Raw genomic sequence first — 19,287 nt, forward strand, 5'->3', positions numbered from 1 at the left:
CATCAGAATTTTCTCCCAAAGAAGATTCAGGAGATAAAAAGGTCTTTCTTCATCTCATAAGGGCAGTTTTCTACAGTTCTTAGCAACAGAAAAAAAAACCAAAAAACATACATTTCCAGAACTTGCACATATCCAAAAAGAAAAAGGTGGAGAACAAAGAGGGAGAATAAAACCTAATAAAAGCTAAACCATGACTTTGTAGTAAACAATAGAATATAACGTGCAATAGTGCAATTTCTCCTTTGCTGCTCCAACAGGAAGCCTCGGCAGACAGTCCCGTGCATGTCAGCATCCCTCGGCGGGGGGCACGCCCAGCTGCGAGCCTGCCGGGCACCGCCGGGCTTCGGGGCCGCCGCGCTGGGGCCGGGCTCGGCCCGCGCCCTCCCCGCCTGCCGCAGCTTCTGATCCCAGCGCTGCGGGGAAACGCGCCGCGGTTAGCACAGGGATTGCAGAAATAACCAGAGAGACACATCAACTACCTGAGAGGCACAGGGATTACCTGAGAGATTGCAGAAATTACCTGACAGTCACAGGGATTACCTGAGAGATTGCACAGGGATTGCCTGAGAGGCTAGAGAAATTACCAGCGAGTTACAGGAATTACCAGAGAGTTTACAGAAATGAACAGAGAGTCACAAGAATTACCAGAGAGCTCACAGGAATTAACAGAGTGTTACAGAAATTACCTGAGAGTCACAGGGATTACCAGAGAGATTGCAGGAATTACCTGAGAGTTGCAGGGATTACCTGAGAGTAACAGAAATTACCAGAGAGGTCAAAGGAATTACCAGAGAGTCACAGAAATTAACAGAGAGTTTAAAGAAATTAACAGAGAATTTACAGAAATTAACAGAGAGTTACTAGGATTACCAGAGAACTCACAGGAATTACCAGAGAACTCACAGGAATAACCAGAGAGCTCACAGGAATTACCAGAGAGCTTACAGGAATTAACAGAGAGTTCACAGGAATTAACAGAGAGTTTACAGGAATTACCAATGAGGCTACAGAAATTACCAGAGTTTACAGGAATTTCCAGAGAGGTTACAGGAATGACCAGAGAGGTTACAGTGTTGCCCTGTTCTTCTAAACCTTCTGATGTTTACATTCTTGCAATGAACTTTCTGACATGCTTTTCTGGAAATAACTTATTGTTTTACATTCTTTTCTGGAGGAGGAGAAATTTGATGGACTGTTGGTTTGTCCAGTGTCACTGAAGAGGTGGCAGTGTCATCCTCCAATCCACTGTCACTTTTGGAAATCTATAAATGTTGGAGTCAGAAATTAAACTGCCCTTCTTTTTACCTTGGAGATTCTAGTGTTGGCATCGTTTTATTTCATGTCCTATAGTGACACTACAGAAATTACCAGAGAGGCTACAGATCCACCTGTTCACATGCTTCACACAGAAAATGTGTTCACAAACAGCAGCAAAAGCTGCTATTGCTGTTTCCACCATGTCACCCTGTGCTGGGCTTAGGGTGCAATGAGAGCTTGTTGAGAAAAGTCCCCATTTAAACGTTAAACATTTAGAAGTTCCCATTTAAACAGGGAAACTGTTTCCTGGCTTCCCTGCAGCCTCTGTGAATGAGGGGTCTGATCCAAGGTTTCAGCACAAGGGGGACTCACCTTCCAAATAATAAAACTTAAATGAGGCCACTCATGTGGTTTTTGAGGGAAGCGGGAGGAAAAAAAAGTTAAGGGGTTTTTGTTAATTCAAAAAAATTATTATTTGTTTTTATTTTTGCAAGCAATAGGAATCACAGTAAAAAAAACCAAACAACATACTAAATATAGTTTGTACAACTGTTGATGCTCTTGGAAAGGAAGATGATGATGAGAAGTGGTGATGTGGCAGGGTTCTCAACACCCCCAGGCCAGGTGTGAGGGCAGAGGCAGCAGGTTACAGACAATAAGGAAGGAAGTAAGAAAGTGTGTTCCCAAAAAAAATTCCAACAAATGATGATGTTATCACCCAAGAGCTGAAACTGAGCAGAAGTCAGCCCATGGCAGCAAAATGGTATTTTGTCTGTGGCACTGGATTTCCCAGGGTTCTGCCAAATCAAACAACTTGAAATAAGATCCCTGTATCTTTCACTCCTGTAATCTCCATTGATGTGAGAAATGTGCACAGAAAATCCTGCTTTTATAAACACAACAGTATTTTCCTGCCAGTGACCCTCACACTGATGAAGAAAGTGCTGAGTGGAAGAGAAGACTGGTTTGCACAGGCAAAACCACTATGGCAAATGAATGGCTGAGAAATTGTGTCAAAATAAGAATATTCTGTGTCAAGTGACACTCATAACAATGTCAAAACCACTGATGCTTTGCAGTGCATTGGAAAATAAAAAGGAAATCCTTCCAGAACCTGGAAGGCATTAGAAAACATTTAAGTAAGAAAAAACCAGAATATATTTTCATATAGAGAGTTGGGGCTGCTCAGCCTGGAGAAGGGTTCAGGGAGATCTTAGAGGACCTTCCAATACCTAAAAGGGCAACAAGAGAGATGGGGAAGGACTTTTTACAAGAGCATGTAATGACAGGACAAGGGGTAATGGCTTTAAAGTAACAGAAATTAGATCAGATCAGATTAGATTATATAAAATATAGGGAAGAAATTCTTGGCTGTGAGGGTGGGCAGGCCCTGGCACAGGTTGCCCAGAGAAGCGGGGGCTGCCCCATCCCTGGCAGTGTCCAAGGCCAGGTTGAACAGGGCTTGGTGCAGCCTGGGCTAGTGGAACATGTACCTGCCCATGACTCAGTCTGAAAAACATTTGTAAAGGCCCCTGGTCTGTTTGGCTTTTTTTAATTCATATCACAGCCCCAGCTAAGCAGGCATGTGTTGTGGAACACACAGCTTGCCCAAAGAGTTAAAAGTCCCCTGCTATTTGCTTTTTTGAGACAGAGCTTTTGACTGCTGCTACAATGGGATACTTTGGGGTAATTCAATGTATCCCTTTAATTTACTCAGCATGCAGTTCCAAATAATAAAGCAAATAACACACCAATTTAGTTTTTGATACATGATATTAATTAATTGGAGGCAGCACATGGATTTTCTTCCCTTATTTTGAAAAGACAAGTAGATGTTTTATGGCACCCACAACATTTGACTTCTGGGGAGGTATTTTCTTACCTTTATTTTTTTACCAAGACGTTCCTTCCACTTCTCAGCTATGGAGCCTTCCACCAAGAGTAACCTACACAACAGAGGCAACTCCATCAAGGGCCTATACAACCCAACACATACAAGACTAACATCTCTGTGCCTGCAGAGAGCCTTGCCCTCCCTGAATACCATGAAGGACACCTACAGACACCCACACCAAGTTTTCCTTCCTTTTGGCTCTGACTTTCAGTTTTATGACAGGAGAACAGTCGAGGACAGCACAGGAGGAATTACCTGGAGCGCTCCTCGTCCTCGTAGCCCATAATGATGTACTCCTCATTGGCACTGAGAGGTGGACACAGGCAGCCAGAATTCGTGTGGAGGTTTACAGTGTCCTTTGGGATGTTCACCAGGGAAGATTTCAGGATCTCCTTTACTTCCACTACTGCAGTGACATCGTGGCATTTAGTCTTCACCTCCTTCACTTTAGCCCGGATGACTGGGGAAAGCCACAGAGAGCATTGTTAGAAGCAGCAGATAATGCAGGTCACTCCCAAGCTGCTCTTGGTGACCTCTGGTATTAGTCTTTTGCATGGTCCTTCATCAGAAGCTTAGCTGAACTCCTGCAATGTCTCTGCCTCCATCTCTTCACTACTTCCCTTCCACCAAGGAGGTCCAGGTAGCTCAGTGTGTCCCTTAATAATGGTCAGGAGCAGGACTTACGTACCAGTTGGATTTATGTCCTGTTTAAGTTGGGCTCTGACTTCCTTCCTTTCTTCTTCACCCTTTCCATGGTAAATATATCAGATTTATTTCTTGTGTTCTCTCCCTTGAGCTGTGACTGTTCCCTCTCTGACTACCTGCACTACAGATGAGCAAACTTTATCACTCTGAACCTTACACAAAAAGGGAATGTGCATTAAAACTTCTCATATCACTACTTCTGCTGGATGACAGGCCCTTACCTTTTCTATTCTCTCCAGTGACCCAGCACTAATCTGCTCTGCTCTTTCTGAACTTCAAATGCTCCTGATCTTGACCCAATGACCTCTCTAATTGTTTCCTCTCTTGGCCTCTCTTTTTGCCTCAAGTTGCACAGGAGGAAAGGTTGCCTTTCAGCAGCAAAGCTTTTCATTCTCTCAGGGTGACCAGTGAACTGATACCACATACAAATGCAAAGCCAACCCAGAGGTCGTGCTCTAGAGAATGCCACATCATTCAAAGAGTACCTTTCCACACTATAAGTAGGAGATGCCCCAAATTCCACATGTCTCCTGTGTGAAAAAGGTAACATAGAAGAAAGAAAATCATGGGTTTGCACATGTCCTCCCCATAACAGCCATTAACCAGCATGTATTGCAGGCACATTAAATACAGTTGCCAACAAACACCAACCTGTGCATCTAGTATGCACAACTTACCCTGAGTGACTCCCTTTCTCAAAACCTTTTAAGATCTCAAAATAAAATATTGCTTTAGTTTGGAGATATTTCAAATGCCTTTTGAAACCTATTTAATTTCAAAAGCTTGAGAAAATGGACAGGAGCATGCTCAATGACTCTGCCATATGCAGTTTCTGACTAGAGAATAGTCACTCTAATTTTTTTATAAACAAATCCACCAAAACAACATCAAACTGACTATTGACCAAAAAAGTGTTTGAATACAGTTGTAATTTTTTTAGCTTTTAACAGCAAACTATTTTTAAAAGAAGATTGTCTGACTCTGGCTTTATAAATGCGCAATCCTAATAAACGTTATACAATCTCTACCATTTAAATAAAGCTGGCTGAACCTAAGGCTCTTCACCTGATCAATGGGAAAAAAGGAAGTGCTGCATATTGATAAAGCTTTATAAAATAAGGCGTTTTTACCCTTGTAAAATCATGGCTCAGCCTGCTACTTTGGCTAAGCAGAAAAGGACTGTGGGAAAGTGACTGAGCTGAATTAGGGGTAGAAAAAGAAGTTGTATAACAATGATGTGCTCAGATTGTGGTGTATGGGGGTTGGTTGGATTATGTTTGTTATGATTTAAAACTGTGTAACTGATAAAGGCTTAATGTTTAAAAAGGCCTGGTTTTTGCAATAAGGAAGGGCCCAACGTGCAGTCCCTGTGATATATATTGAGTGACTTCATTGGCCTAATTTTCTTGAAACTAACAGTATGAAGGAAAATCTGAGCTGTGATATGCCTGAAGGGCAAGGCATGTGCACTTTTACAGGTGTTACTGACAGCATAACACAGCTGGCAAGATGCTCATTGCTGGCTTTGATACACCAAAAGAAAACCTGTCAGATCTCATGGAGAGCTAGTGGGTATGAAAGCCACTACAAACCTCCCCTTCTGCAAAAGCTGAGGGTACTGGAAATCACAGAGGCAGCTCAGGCACAGCAGCCCACAATGCCATTTTTGTTGCATCACTGTTCACACCCAACAAGTATACAAACCCCAAACGCCTGCACTAAAACTGAAATAACAAAGATACCCTTGTACCAACATATCAAGCTAATCCCCTCCATCCTTCTAATTTGGAAACATTTCAGGCTACACCTTCCTCTTGCAATAAGCAATATTGGGTTACCAGCAGTAACACTGAGGTTTTTAGGCTTTTTAAATGAGAAGTTGCCCCTTTCTGCAGCCTTAGAAGGGCTGGGAGCTGGCAGTGCAGCTGCTCTCACCATAGTTGTAGTTGTTACGTAGGTAGGTCTTCTGGGTAGCTTTCACTGGCTTGCACTTGCAGCGCTCTACGGAAACAAAAAAACTTTGTTTAGAAAGAAAAAAACATGTATTCAGTGACTATCTTCCCAAAACCTGGAGCTCACACAGTGTGGGAATTGGATTCATAGAAAATAAATCCAATAAATACATTTGATTGCTGTGTACAGTGAAGTACACAAAGTACTATAATTAATATTATTATGATAATAATTCATGCATATAAATTTATTTTGTAAAGCTTTTTCAGCTAAGGTGTAAAACTTGATCTTTTAAATAAGTCGTCTAACTATGATCTATCACCTGTTTTAAATTTGATCTGTTAAATCTTGTTAAGCCATGAAACATTTACAGTGTATTGTAATTAGGACATAGTTAGCTTCTGATTAGCCCCAGGTAAAATAAAATAGACTGAATTGCAAGACAAGAACACAGTCTCACATTTCCTTCAGTTTTAAGGCAGTATTGGCTTACTTTATGAATTTTGGAATATATTTTGTTAGTCTAGTTCTATTTCTAAATTACTGACATGCCGATGTTCTTACTGAAGAACCTCCAAGTCAGCCTCATGCTTCTTAGATTTACATTTAAAAGAACTGTACAAAATGCTGCATTATTCCTAATCACTACTTAGAGATACAGAAACTAACACAGAAGTCATTTGATTGATGAGCGAGTGAATTGTAACACCTGTACTGCCTCACCCTTCTCATGAGACTGAAAATGGAATAGAAGTTTTTAAAACACCTCCCAGTTACGCCATCTCTAAGTCAGAAGAGGGTTAAATCCAAAAACACCTAACAAAGATTTCACTGACTTGCTTATTACAGTGAAACACTAAAAACCACAGGGCACTCCTGCCCTGTGGAACTGTCCATGAGACCTTAAATGTTTTTAGGAGACCTTAAATGTTTTTAGGAGAAAACCTGACATTCTAAAATTTTAAAAAACCCCAAACCACAGCAGAACAACAAAGACACACAGCCTTTGAGTCTGGAGTGACAAAATAATCACTTTAAGCCAATTCAAGGATCAATCCTGAGCTCACAGGTGCTGTAATTCCATGCTTACAATGCTGCTCTCTCTTCTGTGCTGGACTTAAGGAATGCCTTCCTTTCTGTTCCTTTTATCATACAGACCATAACAGAGACACAGAAAGAAAATACTATGGCAGTGCATGACTGAACATTTTTTGAACATTATGTATCTCAGGTCAGTTGAACAAACTGGGATATTCTGGCCAGCAGGCATTCATAGAATATTTGGGATTGGCAGAGACCTTTAAAGGCCACCTAGTCCAACCCCCTTGCAAATAAGCAGGGACATCTTCAACTGGATCACGTTGCTGGGAGGTCCATCCAATCCACCACCAGGAATGGTGTAAATTTTACACAATTTTATTATGACCCAGAAGCCCAAGTTTAATGAAAACAGAGAAATTCTTAGCCCTTGTGGCCAGAAGGACAGCCTTCAAAAAAAAAAACAACACAAATGAGCACTGTCAGAGCAGCATCTCCAAAGGTGCAGATGCCAGACAGCTGGGAACTCTAAGAGAGGTAAAAACATTTTCATTAGAGCCCAGGGAATGCTAATGCTGAACTCCAGAGCCACAGTGGTGTTCATTAACACCACTGGTATTTCAGGGCTGGTTGTTCTACTGCAAATATTTGCTTTTCATTTTACACCAGTGTCTAAGTGTGGTTTGGTGGAGTAATTTCAAACAGCAGATCCCAGTATGACATGTGCATCTATTTTGACATTGGATTTGGCATAAATGGAAGTAGATTTAATGCAGTTTATTTCTATGCACCATCATTCTAAGTATCAATGCATATAAGGTAGTGATTTAGTTAAGTCTAACATGAAGAGTCTGAAAAAGAACTTTTATTGATTATATAAGATTCCTTCATATTTTAAAAAAAATTAAAATCAATGGAATAATTATTTTCCATTGGAAGAATTTTTGTAGTTGAAAACACAAAAAAATACAGGAAAGAGGAAAACATTTCAAAAGAAAAGTGTATTATTTCCTTGAATTTCAAACACATCCTCAGGAATCTATATATAGAGCCCTACAGAGTTTAACTTTTCTATGTGTTTGTGTTGAAATAACAAAAGCAGAGAAGGGAAGTGATTTTTGGCTTCCCTTTTGCCTTTGTGAGCTCATGGATACCGTAGGCCAAATGACAGCTGCCTTGGAGCAGAGAATAAAAGATGTGCTCCTGTGACCCACACTCACACAGACACCTCAGCTCTCAAGTCCAACGAGTGGCACACTGTAATGTTCTCCTGCTCTGCAGAACTTTGCACTGTGTCCCAGGGAAAATAAAACAGACTAAATTGCAAGACAAGAACACAAGTCTCACATGTCCTTCAGTTTTAAGGCAGTATTGGCTTACTTTATGAATTTTGGAATATATTTTGTTAGTCTAGTTCTATTTCTAAATTATTGACATGCCGATGTTCTTACTGAAGAACCTCCAAGTCATCCTCATGCTTTTTAAATTTACATTTAAAAGAACAGTACAAAATGCTGCATTATTCCTAATCACTACTTAGAGATACAGAAACTAACATAGAAGTCATTTGCCAAGGTCACTCACGATGTTAGAGCCAGAACAAATTCCTCTTTCCCAGCTCCTGGTACAGTGATTTTCCAAGGAAGGCAAATGTTGACCTTCCCCCAGGGAGTGGAAACACCCACAAAAGGTGGCTATAAAAATGTCCTGCATCACCTGATGCTGAGGGAAAATCCCATCCTACCTGACAGCCTCCTCAGAAGCTGCCAGGATTAGCAGAAGAGCTCTGACACCACAACAATGGCATGTCCCAAGCACAGAGACAGGCAACAGAGGCTCCCACTGGCTTTGGCTGAGATCACAGCTAGCCATTAAATCTTCTTTTCAAGTAAATACAGGACTACAAACTGCTCCAAGTCCTTGTCTTTGAAAATTTCACTCTGTAAATGTCAAAAGACATGGAGAGAATGGTTTTCCCCATGGATTGCTACCAAGAAACATCTGGGTCATCTTAAACATATGTGTATGCATGATGGAAAACCTGGCTGTAATCCTGACCTGTACAGGCACTCAAACCTGGCAAACACCTCCCAGATAAAGAAAGGATAAAAAATAAACACTCTAGAAAATTTTCTAAGAGACTTGAGGAGCATGTGATGAAGCAGAAAACAATGGACTTCACAGCCAACAGAGGTAAAAAAGGTCTCCCAAAAAAACTCCATGCAGACTCAGAGGGAAGGTTTTGCCAGCAGACACTGGCAGGGAAAAAAAGGTGTCTCAAATAGGGATAACCCATGAGTAAGCTCTCTGTGACCATGCACAGCAGCACAAGAAATAAAATGCAGAAACCACAAAGCTGAGAATGGGATTTTTAAAAAAAAATACATCAATTTTCTACTTGCAAAACAAATAAACAGAAAGTCTCTATTTACAATGGCAAAACTACAAATTTACTTTACTGAACACATAAATAAAGCCATTTTGAGACATGGCCTTTTAGGTGGTCCAAATGTGTTTGTCAGTTCAGACAGATGTAGCACATGGAACAAGAAATCATGTTTGAACAGTAAAAGCAGATACTGCATCAGCAATTTTTCTGTGCATCCTTACCCTATTTTCTAGATGGGAATTTTTTAGGTCTGGTTTTGCTTTCAGCCATTGAAAAGCATCACAACAGTAACAATATGACTGAAACTTTCCTCTTCCACTGCAGGGTCACTCACTGGAATTACATGCCTATGGACAGGCAGCAGTAAAGATATGCTTTATGTACTGCCTGTTTTGATTTAAGGGGACAGTGAGAGCATACAGCTTTGCTTTCATGCTCAAAGTGAAGCTTGTATGCTCTCTGTACAGTCCACATCATGCATGAAATCCCAACTTTCTCAATGCCACACAAGTGAAAATGGCTTCAAGCTATGAAGATACTAACATTAGTAACAAATATCTTTAGCCAGTCTTCCAGACATGGTCCCATGCTCAAGATAATTTAAAGCAAAGCCTGTTAAGGGGTTTGCTTTTATGAGGTTTTTTTAACTGTACCTGGGCTTCTAGAGGGTATGTGCTGTGATTTAAAGAACATTTTGCACTAATATAGCTGCTTTCACATTGGGACTTACTAACTAAAATTTTAAACTGTTTTATAAACTGAGCATTACTAATATATTTTTGCAATTTGGTCACAGAGCTTAATGCTGAAATTCTGTCTATAGGTACCTAATGTTAGGTTCAACACCTTTTAGGTGGACATCAGTGTACACTGTAGCTCATCAGCACCTCTGCAGAAGGAAAGACAAGCAGGTCAATGCTAGGGCTTCCAAGTCTCAATTTCTTGACAAAGACCTAAGTGGAGAACTTTGGATGGAATCATAATAAAATTCAAGGAAATCTACAGTCACTGGCTTGCTTGAGCAAAAGATTCACATTCCTATAATTATTAGCCACCATCCTGGGCTTTGCTTCTTTGCATTGGCAAGTAGTGGTAATGCTCAAGGGGTTTTATTCGGTTTTATTCAGTTCCGGCAAAACCAAAACAGCAATAAAAAACAACAGGGGACTTGCTGGAAGAAAACCAGCCTCAGAAGGTGCCGCCCTCAACCTCCTCGGGCTAATGGGAGTATTGCCATTATCTACAAAGAGGACTGAATTGAATTTGAAAACTTTAAGGTCAAAATGAACCATTATCTTCACTGGTTTTGCCCAGAGAAAAATCAAATTAATGATTACTCTCTCTGATCAAGACAAAACTTTTAATAAAATCAGCACAGCCCTCCTGCTTTGATGGACATTTTGAGGCTGACCAAATCCCACCTGCCCATGTAATGCAAAAGCAAAATCTGCAGTATTCTCAATCAAGACTAAGTATTTAAGTATTTATCACTTAGTACCCCTCTTAGTTAAATATTTAAAAGATTTCAAGGTCTACAGCTTATTATACAATTTTATAAAAATTATTATACAGTTTTATTACTTATTATACAGTTTTATAAAAATGTACTTACCAATGCCAGCACCTCTACAGTTGCCGTTATTAGAATCCATAGGGAAGTCTGCCATGGATTTGTAAAATATGTAAAGAAATGTTAGTATTTTTAATATTGGATTCTTTCACTACACATACATGACAATGTTTTCTCTTTCTCTAATATTCAGTACGTGGAAACTTAATAACTTCACTAATAAACAGTTTGCAATATTCTAGAGGTCAGTCCAGTAAAGCTGACACAACATCTTGCCCAAATTTCACCTGAACCAGTATATCATGGTAAATGCTGAGGCAGACTAAATATCCCATTTCCCTTGCTACAGACTGGCAGGTTTCAGACAAGGGTTGACATTTATGTCATGAATTTTGATCACCTACAGAAAACACATGTAGTGTTTGCATTTAATTAGATGATGAAGTAGAAATTACTTTGGGGGATTTTTTTGGTTACTGAGGAAATCAAATCAACCAACCATAATCACACTGTCGAAGCAAATGCCAAAATAAATGTTTCAGACCTTCCCCTCAGTTTAAAAACACACTGATTACTCTGAAGGACAGATAAGGAACAGAAGTTCAGAAAGGCACTATGCCCAAAGAACTGCTGTCAGACACGTTCGTAAGTGGATTGCGTCCCACATTAGTAAAATGCATCATTTCAAACCTATTTATTAAATCACACCATTTAATGGGTTTATACATATATTTAATCATGAAAAACGAGTATGTTAAGGCATATAACCTTCAATGAGCTAAGGACAAAATAAATGCAAGAGGAACAAGAACTGGGAGAGAGGCAGGACATTTCATTAGAATGGCACATAAAATGGAAAAACAAATGAGCTTTCAAAGAAAAAAGCCTTTCTGTAATTTTGCACATTTATTCATTTATGCTGCTCTTCCAGTTCTGGAATCTGGTATCCTACAACCAACTTTCTTAGATTCTTACATAATCACAGAGGCAACACTGCTGCCTTTGCAATGCAGAACAAATATAACAAAAGCTCCTCTCTTGCAGCCTGAGCTGTAAGGTTTTGGCTGCAAAACAGCCCAGGACACTCCTGATACTCAGTAGTCATGATGACTTCAGATGTGTGGATTAAATTATAAAGGCCAAGTATACATATGTGTGTGTGTGCATGTGTATATATTTATATTTTTATATTTCTATTTATATAATCACAAATTCTGTAATATCTGTTTACAAGAAAAATAATATTACTTAGCTAACCTTTTAATTTTGCCATCCTTGTTTTAAAAAAAAAATAATCTCCCCTTAATGAATACTTACACTACTCAAGGCAACATGAAACTTCATTTACATCAATGAGGATGCAGCTAAATCACAGTCTGGGCAAGAGTAAAGCTGAAAAACAACTCATTCCCTCACATAATAATTAACTTTAAAAAAATTTGAGACTTCAGGAACAATTATTCTAGCCAACACAAAGAGCAAAGGGTATAGAAAATGGCAAAGGAAGATTGAAGAGATGCTCTTTTATATTCAATATCCTGTTGCTAATAAAACATCAGATCCGTTTTCTTGCAAAGAAAGTTCCAAACTACCACAGGATCTTTGCTTATAGAGAAAAAACCCAACATTTTTATGGAGTCAATTTGATCTTTGCAATCAGGTACTGCCACAGAACCTTTTAATCTTCACCATACTGCCTTGTAACAAGTCAAACTATCCAAGCTGATTCTTTCTTTCATGTTTGATTTTGATTATTCACCTGAGTTATTCTCAATGCATTAAGAACACAATTTACATTGCATCAAATGCATTCTGGCATTCCAGGGTGTGATGGAAGAGGAACTGAAATGGTTTCCCTCTTGCAAATGGCAAACAAAAGGACAACCACATTTCTCATTCTTCCCCTCCTGGGCCAATATCAGTTGTCTTGTTCATTCAGCCAAGCTGTAGCTTTAAGTCTACAATTCCTTCTAATGTGGTAAAAGCATAGAGAGAGGTCTATGGTCTGATAATCCTCCCATGTGCTCCAAGTAGAGACAAAACACCTGCAGAACCCTCCAGCCACAGAGAGGTGGCCATACAGGCCTCTCTGTGTACCTAGGGCTGGCCTCAGATGTTTCTCCACTCTGGGCACCCAAAATCCCTGCAGAGAAAGCTCTCAGGACTCACTGCCCCTCTCACTCAACTGCCTTGGCCACGTTCTCAGGTTTTCTCAAAGGCTATCTGCATATGACCAAGCCAACTCCTCTGGTTTTTCAGGTGGCCCAGCAAGCTAAAATTCCTACCAAAATAGGTATTTCAGGGATAGTTTTCATAGCTTCAAAGCACATTCTCCATTCTATCAAAATTGTTACTGGGGACAGAAAAAACCTTCACCACTCAGAAGACAAGAATCACATTAAATGCTTACCATCTCCCATGCACAGAAGGAAAAAGAAGCCCTGAAGGGCACTGTCCCTACCTAAACCAAGGATGGATCCAAGTAGACATGACTTTGTGGTGCTTGGGCAAACCTAGTCCAATCCACATTGAAATTACACCTCAAAATAAACCAGTAAAGGGTTCACAGCCTTCCCTGGCCCATGTGGAGTACAATGCCCAGGGGTACTGGCTGAGGAACTGTCCTTGGAGCTCACACCAACACAGGAGAACCAGTGAGCACTCGGTATGGGCAGTATAAACATGCAAACAAGCATGGAACTGACCTGCTCCACCAGATGTTCCCACACACTCTTAGGTACACAACTTATTTTTAACCAAACTACAGCACACCACAGCCTCGAGGCATCTGCCAGCTCTGCACTGCCAGGTCACCTGTCCCACCCCAAACCAGAATTCCCAGTGAATTAGCTGTGTGTGCAGCCAGAGGAATGAGTGCAGAGCAGCCAGGAGTGCCTCCTGTCTGTGTGCCTGCACAAAGGCAGCAGGGCAGGGGTGAACAAGAGAATTTAATACCAATACATCAGTTCATAGTTCATTTCTGGACTTGGGAGGGCTTGGGCCAGGCAAGTTGAGCCTGCCTTGGTGCTTATCCTTTCCAATGCACTCATGCCTATGCAGGGATGACTGGTTTCTACAGATGGACAGGAGCATGGGCTGATGGAGGGGACTGGAGACCTCTGCCACACAGTGACACCTTTCTGAAAACCCTTCTCATTTCTCTGACCCTTTCCCCAGCTAAACTCATACAGTCTGGTCCCTCCTTACCCACCAGACAGGAGACTGGAAGAGGGTCCAGCCCAGGCCTGCCACCAGCTACTGGTCAGGTCTCAGGTGTGTGTCAGCACCCACCCAGCCGCTGTCCCCAGCAGCCTGATAGACAGAGGCCTCTCTCCACCAAGCTGACCTTCAGTTGCAACACAGACAGAGAGAGGGGGAAAAAAGCTAATCCCCCAAACAACTGACTTCCTATTGTTCCACATCTCTTCATGGGCAAACCCTCTGCCAAGTTCTGTCTATGCAAAGCAATCTTTCTGAAATAAATACCTGTCAGTGATGGTTAGCTGGATCCCCAAAGAGGGGAATGCTATCCAGACGTCCAATCCAAAAGTTTCCTATTAAATTTTGTTTAGGAGAAGGGGACAAATCCAAACTGGTTTTTTTTCCAATATGCCATCCTAATTAATTTCTTTTCAGAGGGATTCTATATTTAAAAAAAAAAAAACAAAACAAGACACTAACAAGGAGAGAGAAATAAAAGCCACTTACACAGTAAGTGTACAAAATAACAATGCCTGCAACCGCAGATTTAGATGAGAGCTTTGGAAAAGAGAAACAACTTGGTAATACCAAGTTTTGAGCAAACATCTTTCCTATTCCACTGTTTAAATAAATAAAAATGTTAAAAGGCAGAGGAAGGCAAAAAATAACAGGATCCTGATTGTCATTGGGATTAAAGAATGTGGCCCAGCTATTACTGAAGCCACCCAAGGCACTGTGCTCCAAAGAACTAAACAATAGCCAGTGGCTGCTGCTTGGGCACCTTCTTCAGATTTAGATATCTGTGAGCCCTATTAATTAAGAAACCCTTCCACAATGCCTTAATTCATTGTCATTTACTTCAGCTATTAATACAGAGAGGATCTTTGCTAATTTGGTTGCAGAAACATGCATGGAAAGCCAAGTGGTAAGAAAATTTATTCTAGCTAACATTTAATACAAAGGACTCAAACTCCAAGTTGCAGAGCAGCCAGCAACATGGCTGTTCCACATAACATTTTATTCCTCATAACAAATCCCACCAGGTTTTGATGACATTTAATGACCCAGGTATTGACTAAATGCTTAGACTGTAAAATCCAGGGGACTCAGCCTACAAAGGCAGCTGAACTGTAGTGAGCCTAACACCATTGGTGGTATCTTCATTACTGAGATTTAAATTCTCTTATCTACTTCTCCTGTCCTGTTTCAGGCTTGAAGCTTGTAATAATTTTGTTATTTAACTAAGAAATGAGGCTGCTCCCAAGTTTCAGGCAAAGACCTAAACAAATCCCAACTTTATAAACTATAACCTGGGCACAACTGCTGGTCCTCAGCACAGTCTGTAACACTCCCCCAGCACTGTCATGCACATCAGCTGCTCTAAGTACAGCTAGGCAAAGAGTCAGAATAAATTTGATCTGGAGCTTGGAAACCACTGTTTTGGAAATTAAGTTAACAATACATCAGAAACAAGCATGAGAAATGGCCTGTTCACTTGTCTTTTAAACCTGCAATGCCAAATTAACATACTGGGTTACTATGAACTCATCCAAACAGACATGGAGGACTTGGGCAACATGGAGTTCAATCATGGGTTCACATATGATTTAAGAAAATAGGTGTCCATCATGTAAATAAGCTACAATTTTCTTAAATGTTTAAGAGATGGTGGTTTAAAACAAAAAAATAAATCTAAGTTTTCCTTAGACATCTTATGACAGTTTGGGTGTTAACTAAACATGGTTGATACCTTGTGATGTGGCTTCCCTTTCCTCCAACATCTTATTAACAGGCCAACATGCCTTCAAGCTATGTTCTTATCTAAGTAAGATAAGGTGAGATAACCTGCCTGACAGATCTGACTTCCAGTATGCACAGTACCCATCACACTGCTCTGGTTTTGTTGCTAGTTCCCTCTTCAAAACAGGACTAAACATTTCACTTGAGACAAAAACACTCTGCTAGGCAGTAGCAGCCACATGTCAAAGATGCTTTTTTAGTCAGCATCCCCCTGCCAACACTGGCCACTTAATACCTGCAAAACTAAAGAAAAGGTCCTGCCTCTGAAATTCTAGACTTGAGACAATTTTCTCTCTCAGCAGTTCCTGCTGCTTCACAGACCTGAGGAAGTTTGACAGGGCCCTGAATGAGGGAAGCAGATCATCTGATAGATTGGAGGAAGAATAAGCAAATACATGTGAAGAATGAAATATTTGGAGCACGCGAACAGGACCTCCCACAGACCTAACACAGTTTATACTAATGTCTGCACACAGAACCACTTTGACCTCCAAAAAGGACAGGGATGTGGGATCAATGCCATAGGAGACTTCAGACATTAGCATGCACTAATCTGACACCCAGGGTGTTAATGTATTGTCAAGATGCTCTTTCATCCTCCATCCTGGATGATGATTTGTTGGATCCTCCACAAAAAGCCAAATTATTCCGCATCACACTCACCTCCAGAACACCCACACCATGCCTGCAGCATCCCTCTGCTTTCTGGCTGTAAAGGAACCCGGATGTTTCCCAAAAAGAATGAAAAATCAAGACACGTACACTTCCCACGTGTTTTAAGTCAGTTTCTGTAACTTGAAGAACTTGAGACCTCCCAATCAGCACTCTCACTCAGGTTCTGGAGACCAGCACAAGCGCAGGGGGTGTGCACAGCTGCTCCTCTAGCTGAGCCCAAAACACAGCACTGCTGTCAGCTTTCTCCATCACACACAAAGCAGCCCCTTGGTGCTGTGACAGGAAGTGTCTGGATCTTCCTCACACCTGGACTCAAATGGAGAGAGGTCCCAGAAGATGTCTGTGGTGGACAGTGCCTCAATAGCTGAAAGTGACCTTCTTACTGAGATTTATCACAGATTTTACCAACTACAGTTCCTCCATATTTTGCAACAGTCACAAGCTACTGGGAATATAACTGATGGAAATTGGGCTTGTGAACCCAGTCCCTGCTCTGACAAGGGCAAACACTGACTACATCATCCTTAAGGCTCCCTCATAGAAAGGACAAGACAAATGTTCTAATGTTCACCAGAACATTAGAACAATAATGCAGAAATAATGCAGAAATATGCAGAAACCTCAAAAGCAAACAGTAGAACCCTGCTACAGGTAGCAAAAGAATGAGAGCAAAACCAAGATTTCACTTCTGAAGAATACAAAAAAGCCCATTCTACAACAGAAAGCCACAAAACAATGGATTATATTTCTGCCCACTCTATTAGGTGTAGTCTACAGACAGCAGAAGGGGCTAGAATGCTTAGGAGATAAATGAAAACAAATAAGAGCAGGGATTCTGCACACTACTCATCAGGCAGTTGGTTCTTGGTGTCTTCTACTGAGCTGCAATCCTTTATTTGGAGAATTGGATTTGAAGGTGCTCGTTCACCTTACCTCTTCCTAGAACAGGAATCCTTCCCTCTGCTTTCTAAAAGAACAGTTTTATTCCCTCAAGAAGGATTCTTTCAGTCTGCTGCATAATGCATCAGTTCAAAATATTCAGCCCAGAAATGAGAATGTCATCAGGTTCTCATTCACTGAAAGAGAGTTTTCATGGATCTGGCCCTGGAATCCCTCAAAGAGGTTATTGTACTGCTGAGGTCCTCAGAAATAGGTAACTCGGGGGCGATTTCAGCCAAGCTTCCTCCCTCCAGATTTGAATGTGATTGCTTTCAAATTGCTGCAGACCTGCCAAACCTTGCTCATGCTGGAGCCATTTTTAAGGTGGTTTTGAAAGCACCTCAATGCTGCAGAGAAAGGTGCTTGGTGTTCAAAACCACATCTCTTCCCAAAACTACCCCAAGCAGGACTGCAGAGCTCAGAGAGCAGCAGCTGGTGGCAAAAATAGATGGTTACGTTCATGGGCTGGGGAAAATAAGTAAGAAAAGGCAAGAGGGAAGCAGCAAGAAGTTAGAAATAGCAGTAATGACTGGAGATATGAGGGTATGGAAGTTTCAGGAGGTGCAGAGGGTAAGAGAATAGAGTCAGAGATGGATTAGGGTTTGTTTGGCCTGTAAATAAATGGAGACAGAGAGAGCAGCTTACCTGGGAAGGCTGAGCTGGGGAGCACGGTCAGGAAACTGAAGCGTGAGATTTTGTTAGGAGAAGAAAACAGGAATTACAGCGTTTGGCATTACTGGCAGTGGGATACATTAAGCATTTAGTAGTGGGACAGAAGCACAGTAAAATAGTGTGCTGAGCACAGCATGAAAAATCCCCCTTTCATTCCCAGGCCACCGCTGGGGGAGGACAGAGAGGTGAGATCCACTGCCTGTCAGTGAGCTCCCAAAACCCAGCACTGCAGCTGTGGGCACTGAAGGAGACAGGTAGCAGCACAACAAGCTCCTGGGGTGCACGGGTGCTGCTCTGCTCTGACCCCTCTGGTCTGCTCTCCCACCCCAGTACTGCTCTCCAAGGCCTCTGATGCAGAGGTCTGGCAGAGCCACCAGCACTGAACCTCTGCATCAGAGAAAATGGCAGCCTGGTTCCACCAGCAGCAAATGCTTTCCTGAAAATACACAGGAACTGTAGTCACTTTGTAAAAGGTCAGAGCTCACTCGTGATAACCACCCACCAGCCTGCTTTAATTTCCTGTTCAACAGCCCCTTGTATTCAATATCTCTGTGGTGCTCAGCTTGAGCACCCACGTTGGAGGGGTGTCCTGCCAACTCCTCCAGCCCAAGGGCAGCTGTGACAAGAGCAGGATCCCTGAGGCACAGCAGGTTTGTAGCATGGTCTGAGCAGTCAGCAGTCCTCCCCTGACTGTGCAGAGATGCTCCTGCCTTGGACAGTGGTGCTGGATGGCAGCCACACACCCAGCACCAGTGGGATCACAGTGAACTCAGCTGGTGAAACAGGATGCAGAGAGAAAGCTGAGCAGCTCCAGCAGCCCCTCTGAGGCCACAGCAGTCACACAGCATCAGGGCTTGGGCGCAGGACACAGCATTTGGCTGGCTTCAGGGATGTTGGGAACAAAACACAACGGAAGGCTGCACTTTGCTGCACTCCTGACCTGGCTATAGTTCTAGAGCCCAGGGATCTGCTGGGGAACCTGTACCTTCAGTGCTAACCACTGAGATAAGCATGTTTTCTCCCCTCCAGCTGTGCATGTGCCACCACTGGCACAGAAGTGGCTGGGGAGACCCCGGCCCCCCAGCTCCTGCCTGGGGCTCCTCTAGGCACCGATCTTTCCCAAAATCTGTGGAGTGCTGGCCTTGTGTGAGAAGGGAGCAACCTGCTTTGGGAGGGAGCGGCTGAAGAGGAGCA

At 41.9% G+C, this 19,287-nt stretch overlaps 1 protein-coding gene across 1 annotated transcript in view; it reads right to left on the reverse strand.

Moving 5' to 3' along the window:
• Window positions 1–6: 6 nt before the first annotated feature.
• FRZB (frizzled related protein) overlaps window positions 7–19,287 on the reverse strand; it is a 19,938-nt gene continuing 657 nt past the window's right edge. The window contains exons 2-6 of the mRNA XM_031064576.1: window positions 10,849–10,896; window positions 5,792–5,857; window positions 3,407–3,611; window positions 3,140–3,203; window positions 7–413 (exon numbers count right to left, since the gene is read on the reverse strand). Coding sequence (XP_030920436.1) covers window positions 174–413; window positions 3,140–3,203; window positions 3,407–3,611; window positions 5,792–5,857; window positions 10,849–10,896 — 623 coding nt within the window. The 3' untranslated portion in view covers window positions 7–173. The remainder of the gene's footprint in view (window positions 414–3,139; window positions 3,204–3,406; window positions 3,612–5,791; window positions 5,858–10,848; window positions 10,897–19,287) is intronic.

This window comes from Geospiza fortis, unplaced genomic scaffold (assembly GCF_000277835.1).
Source record: "Geospiza fortis unplaced genomic scaffold, GeoFor_1.0 scaffold706, whole genome shotgun sequence".
In the NCBI taxonomy this organism is placed as follows: domain Eukaryota; kingdom Metazoa; phylum Chordata; class Aves; order Passeriformes; family Thraupidae; genus Geospiza; species Geospiza fortis.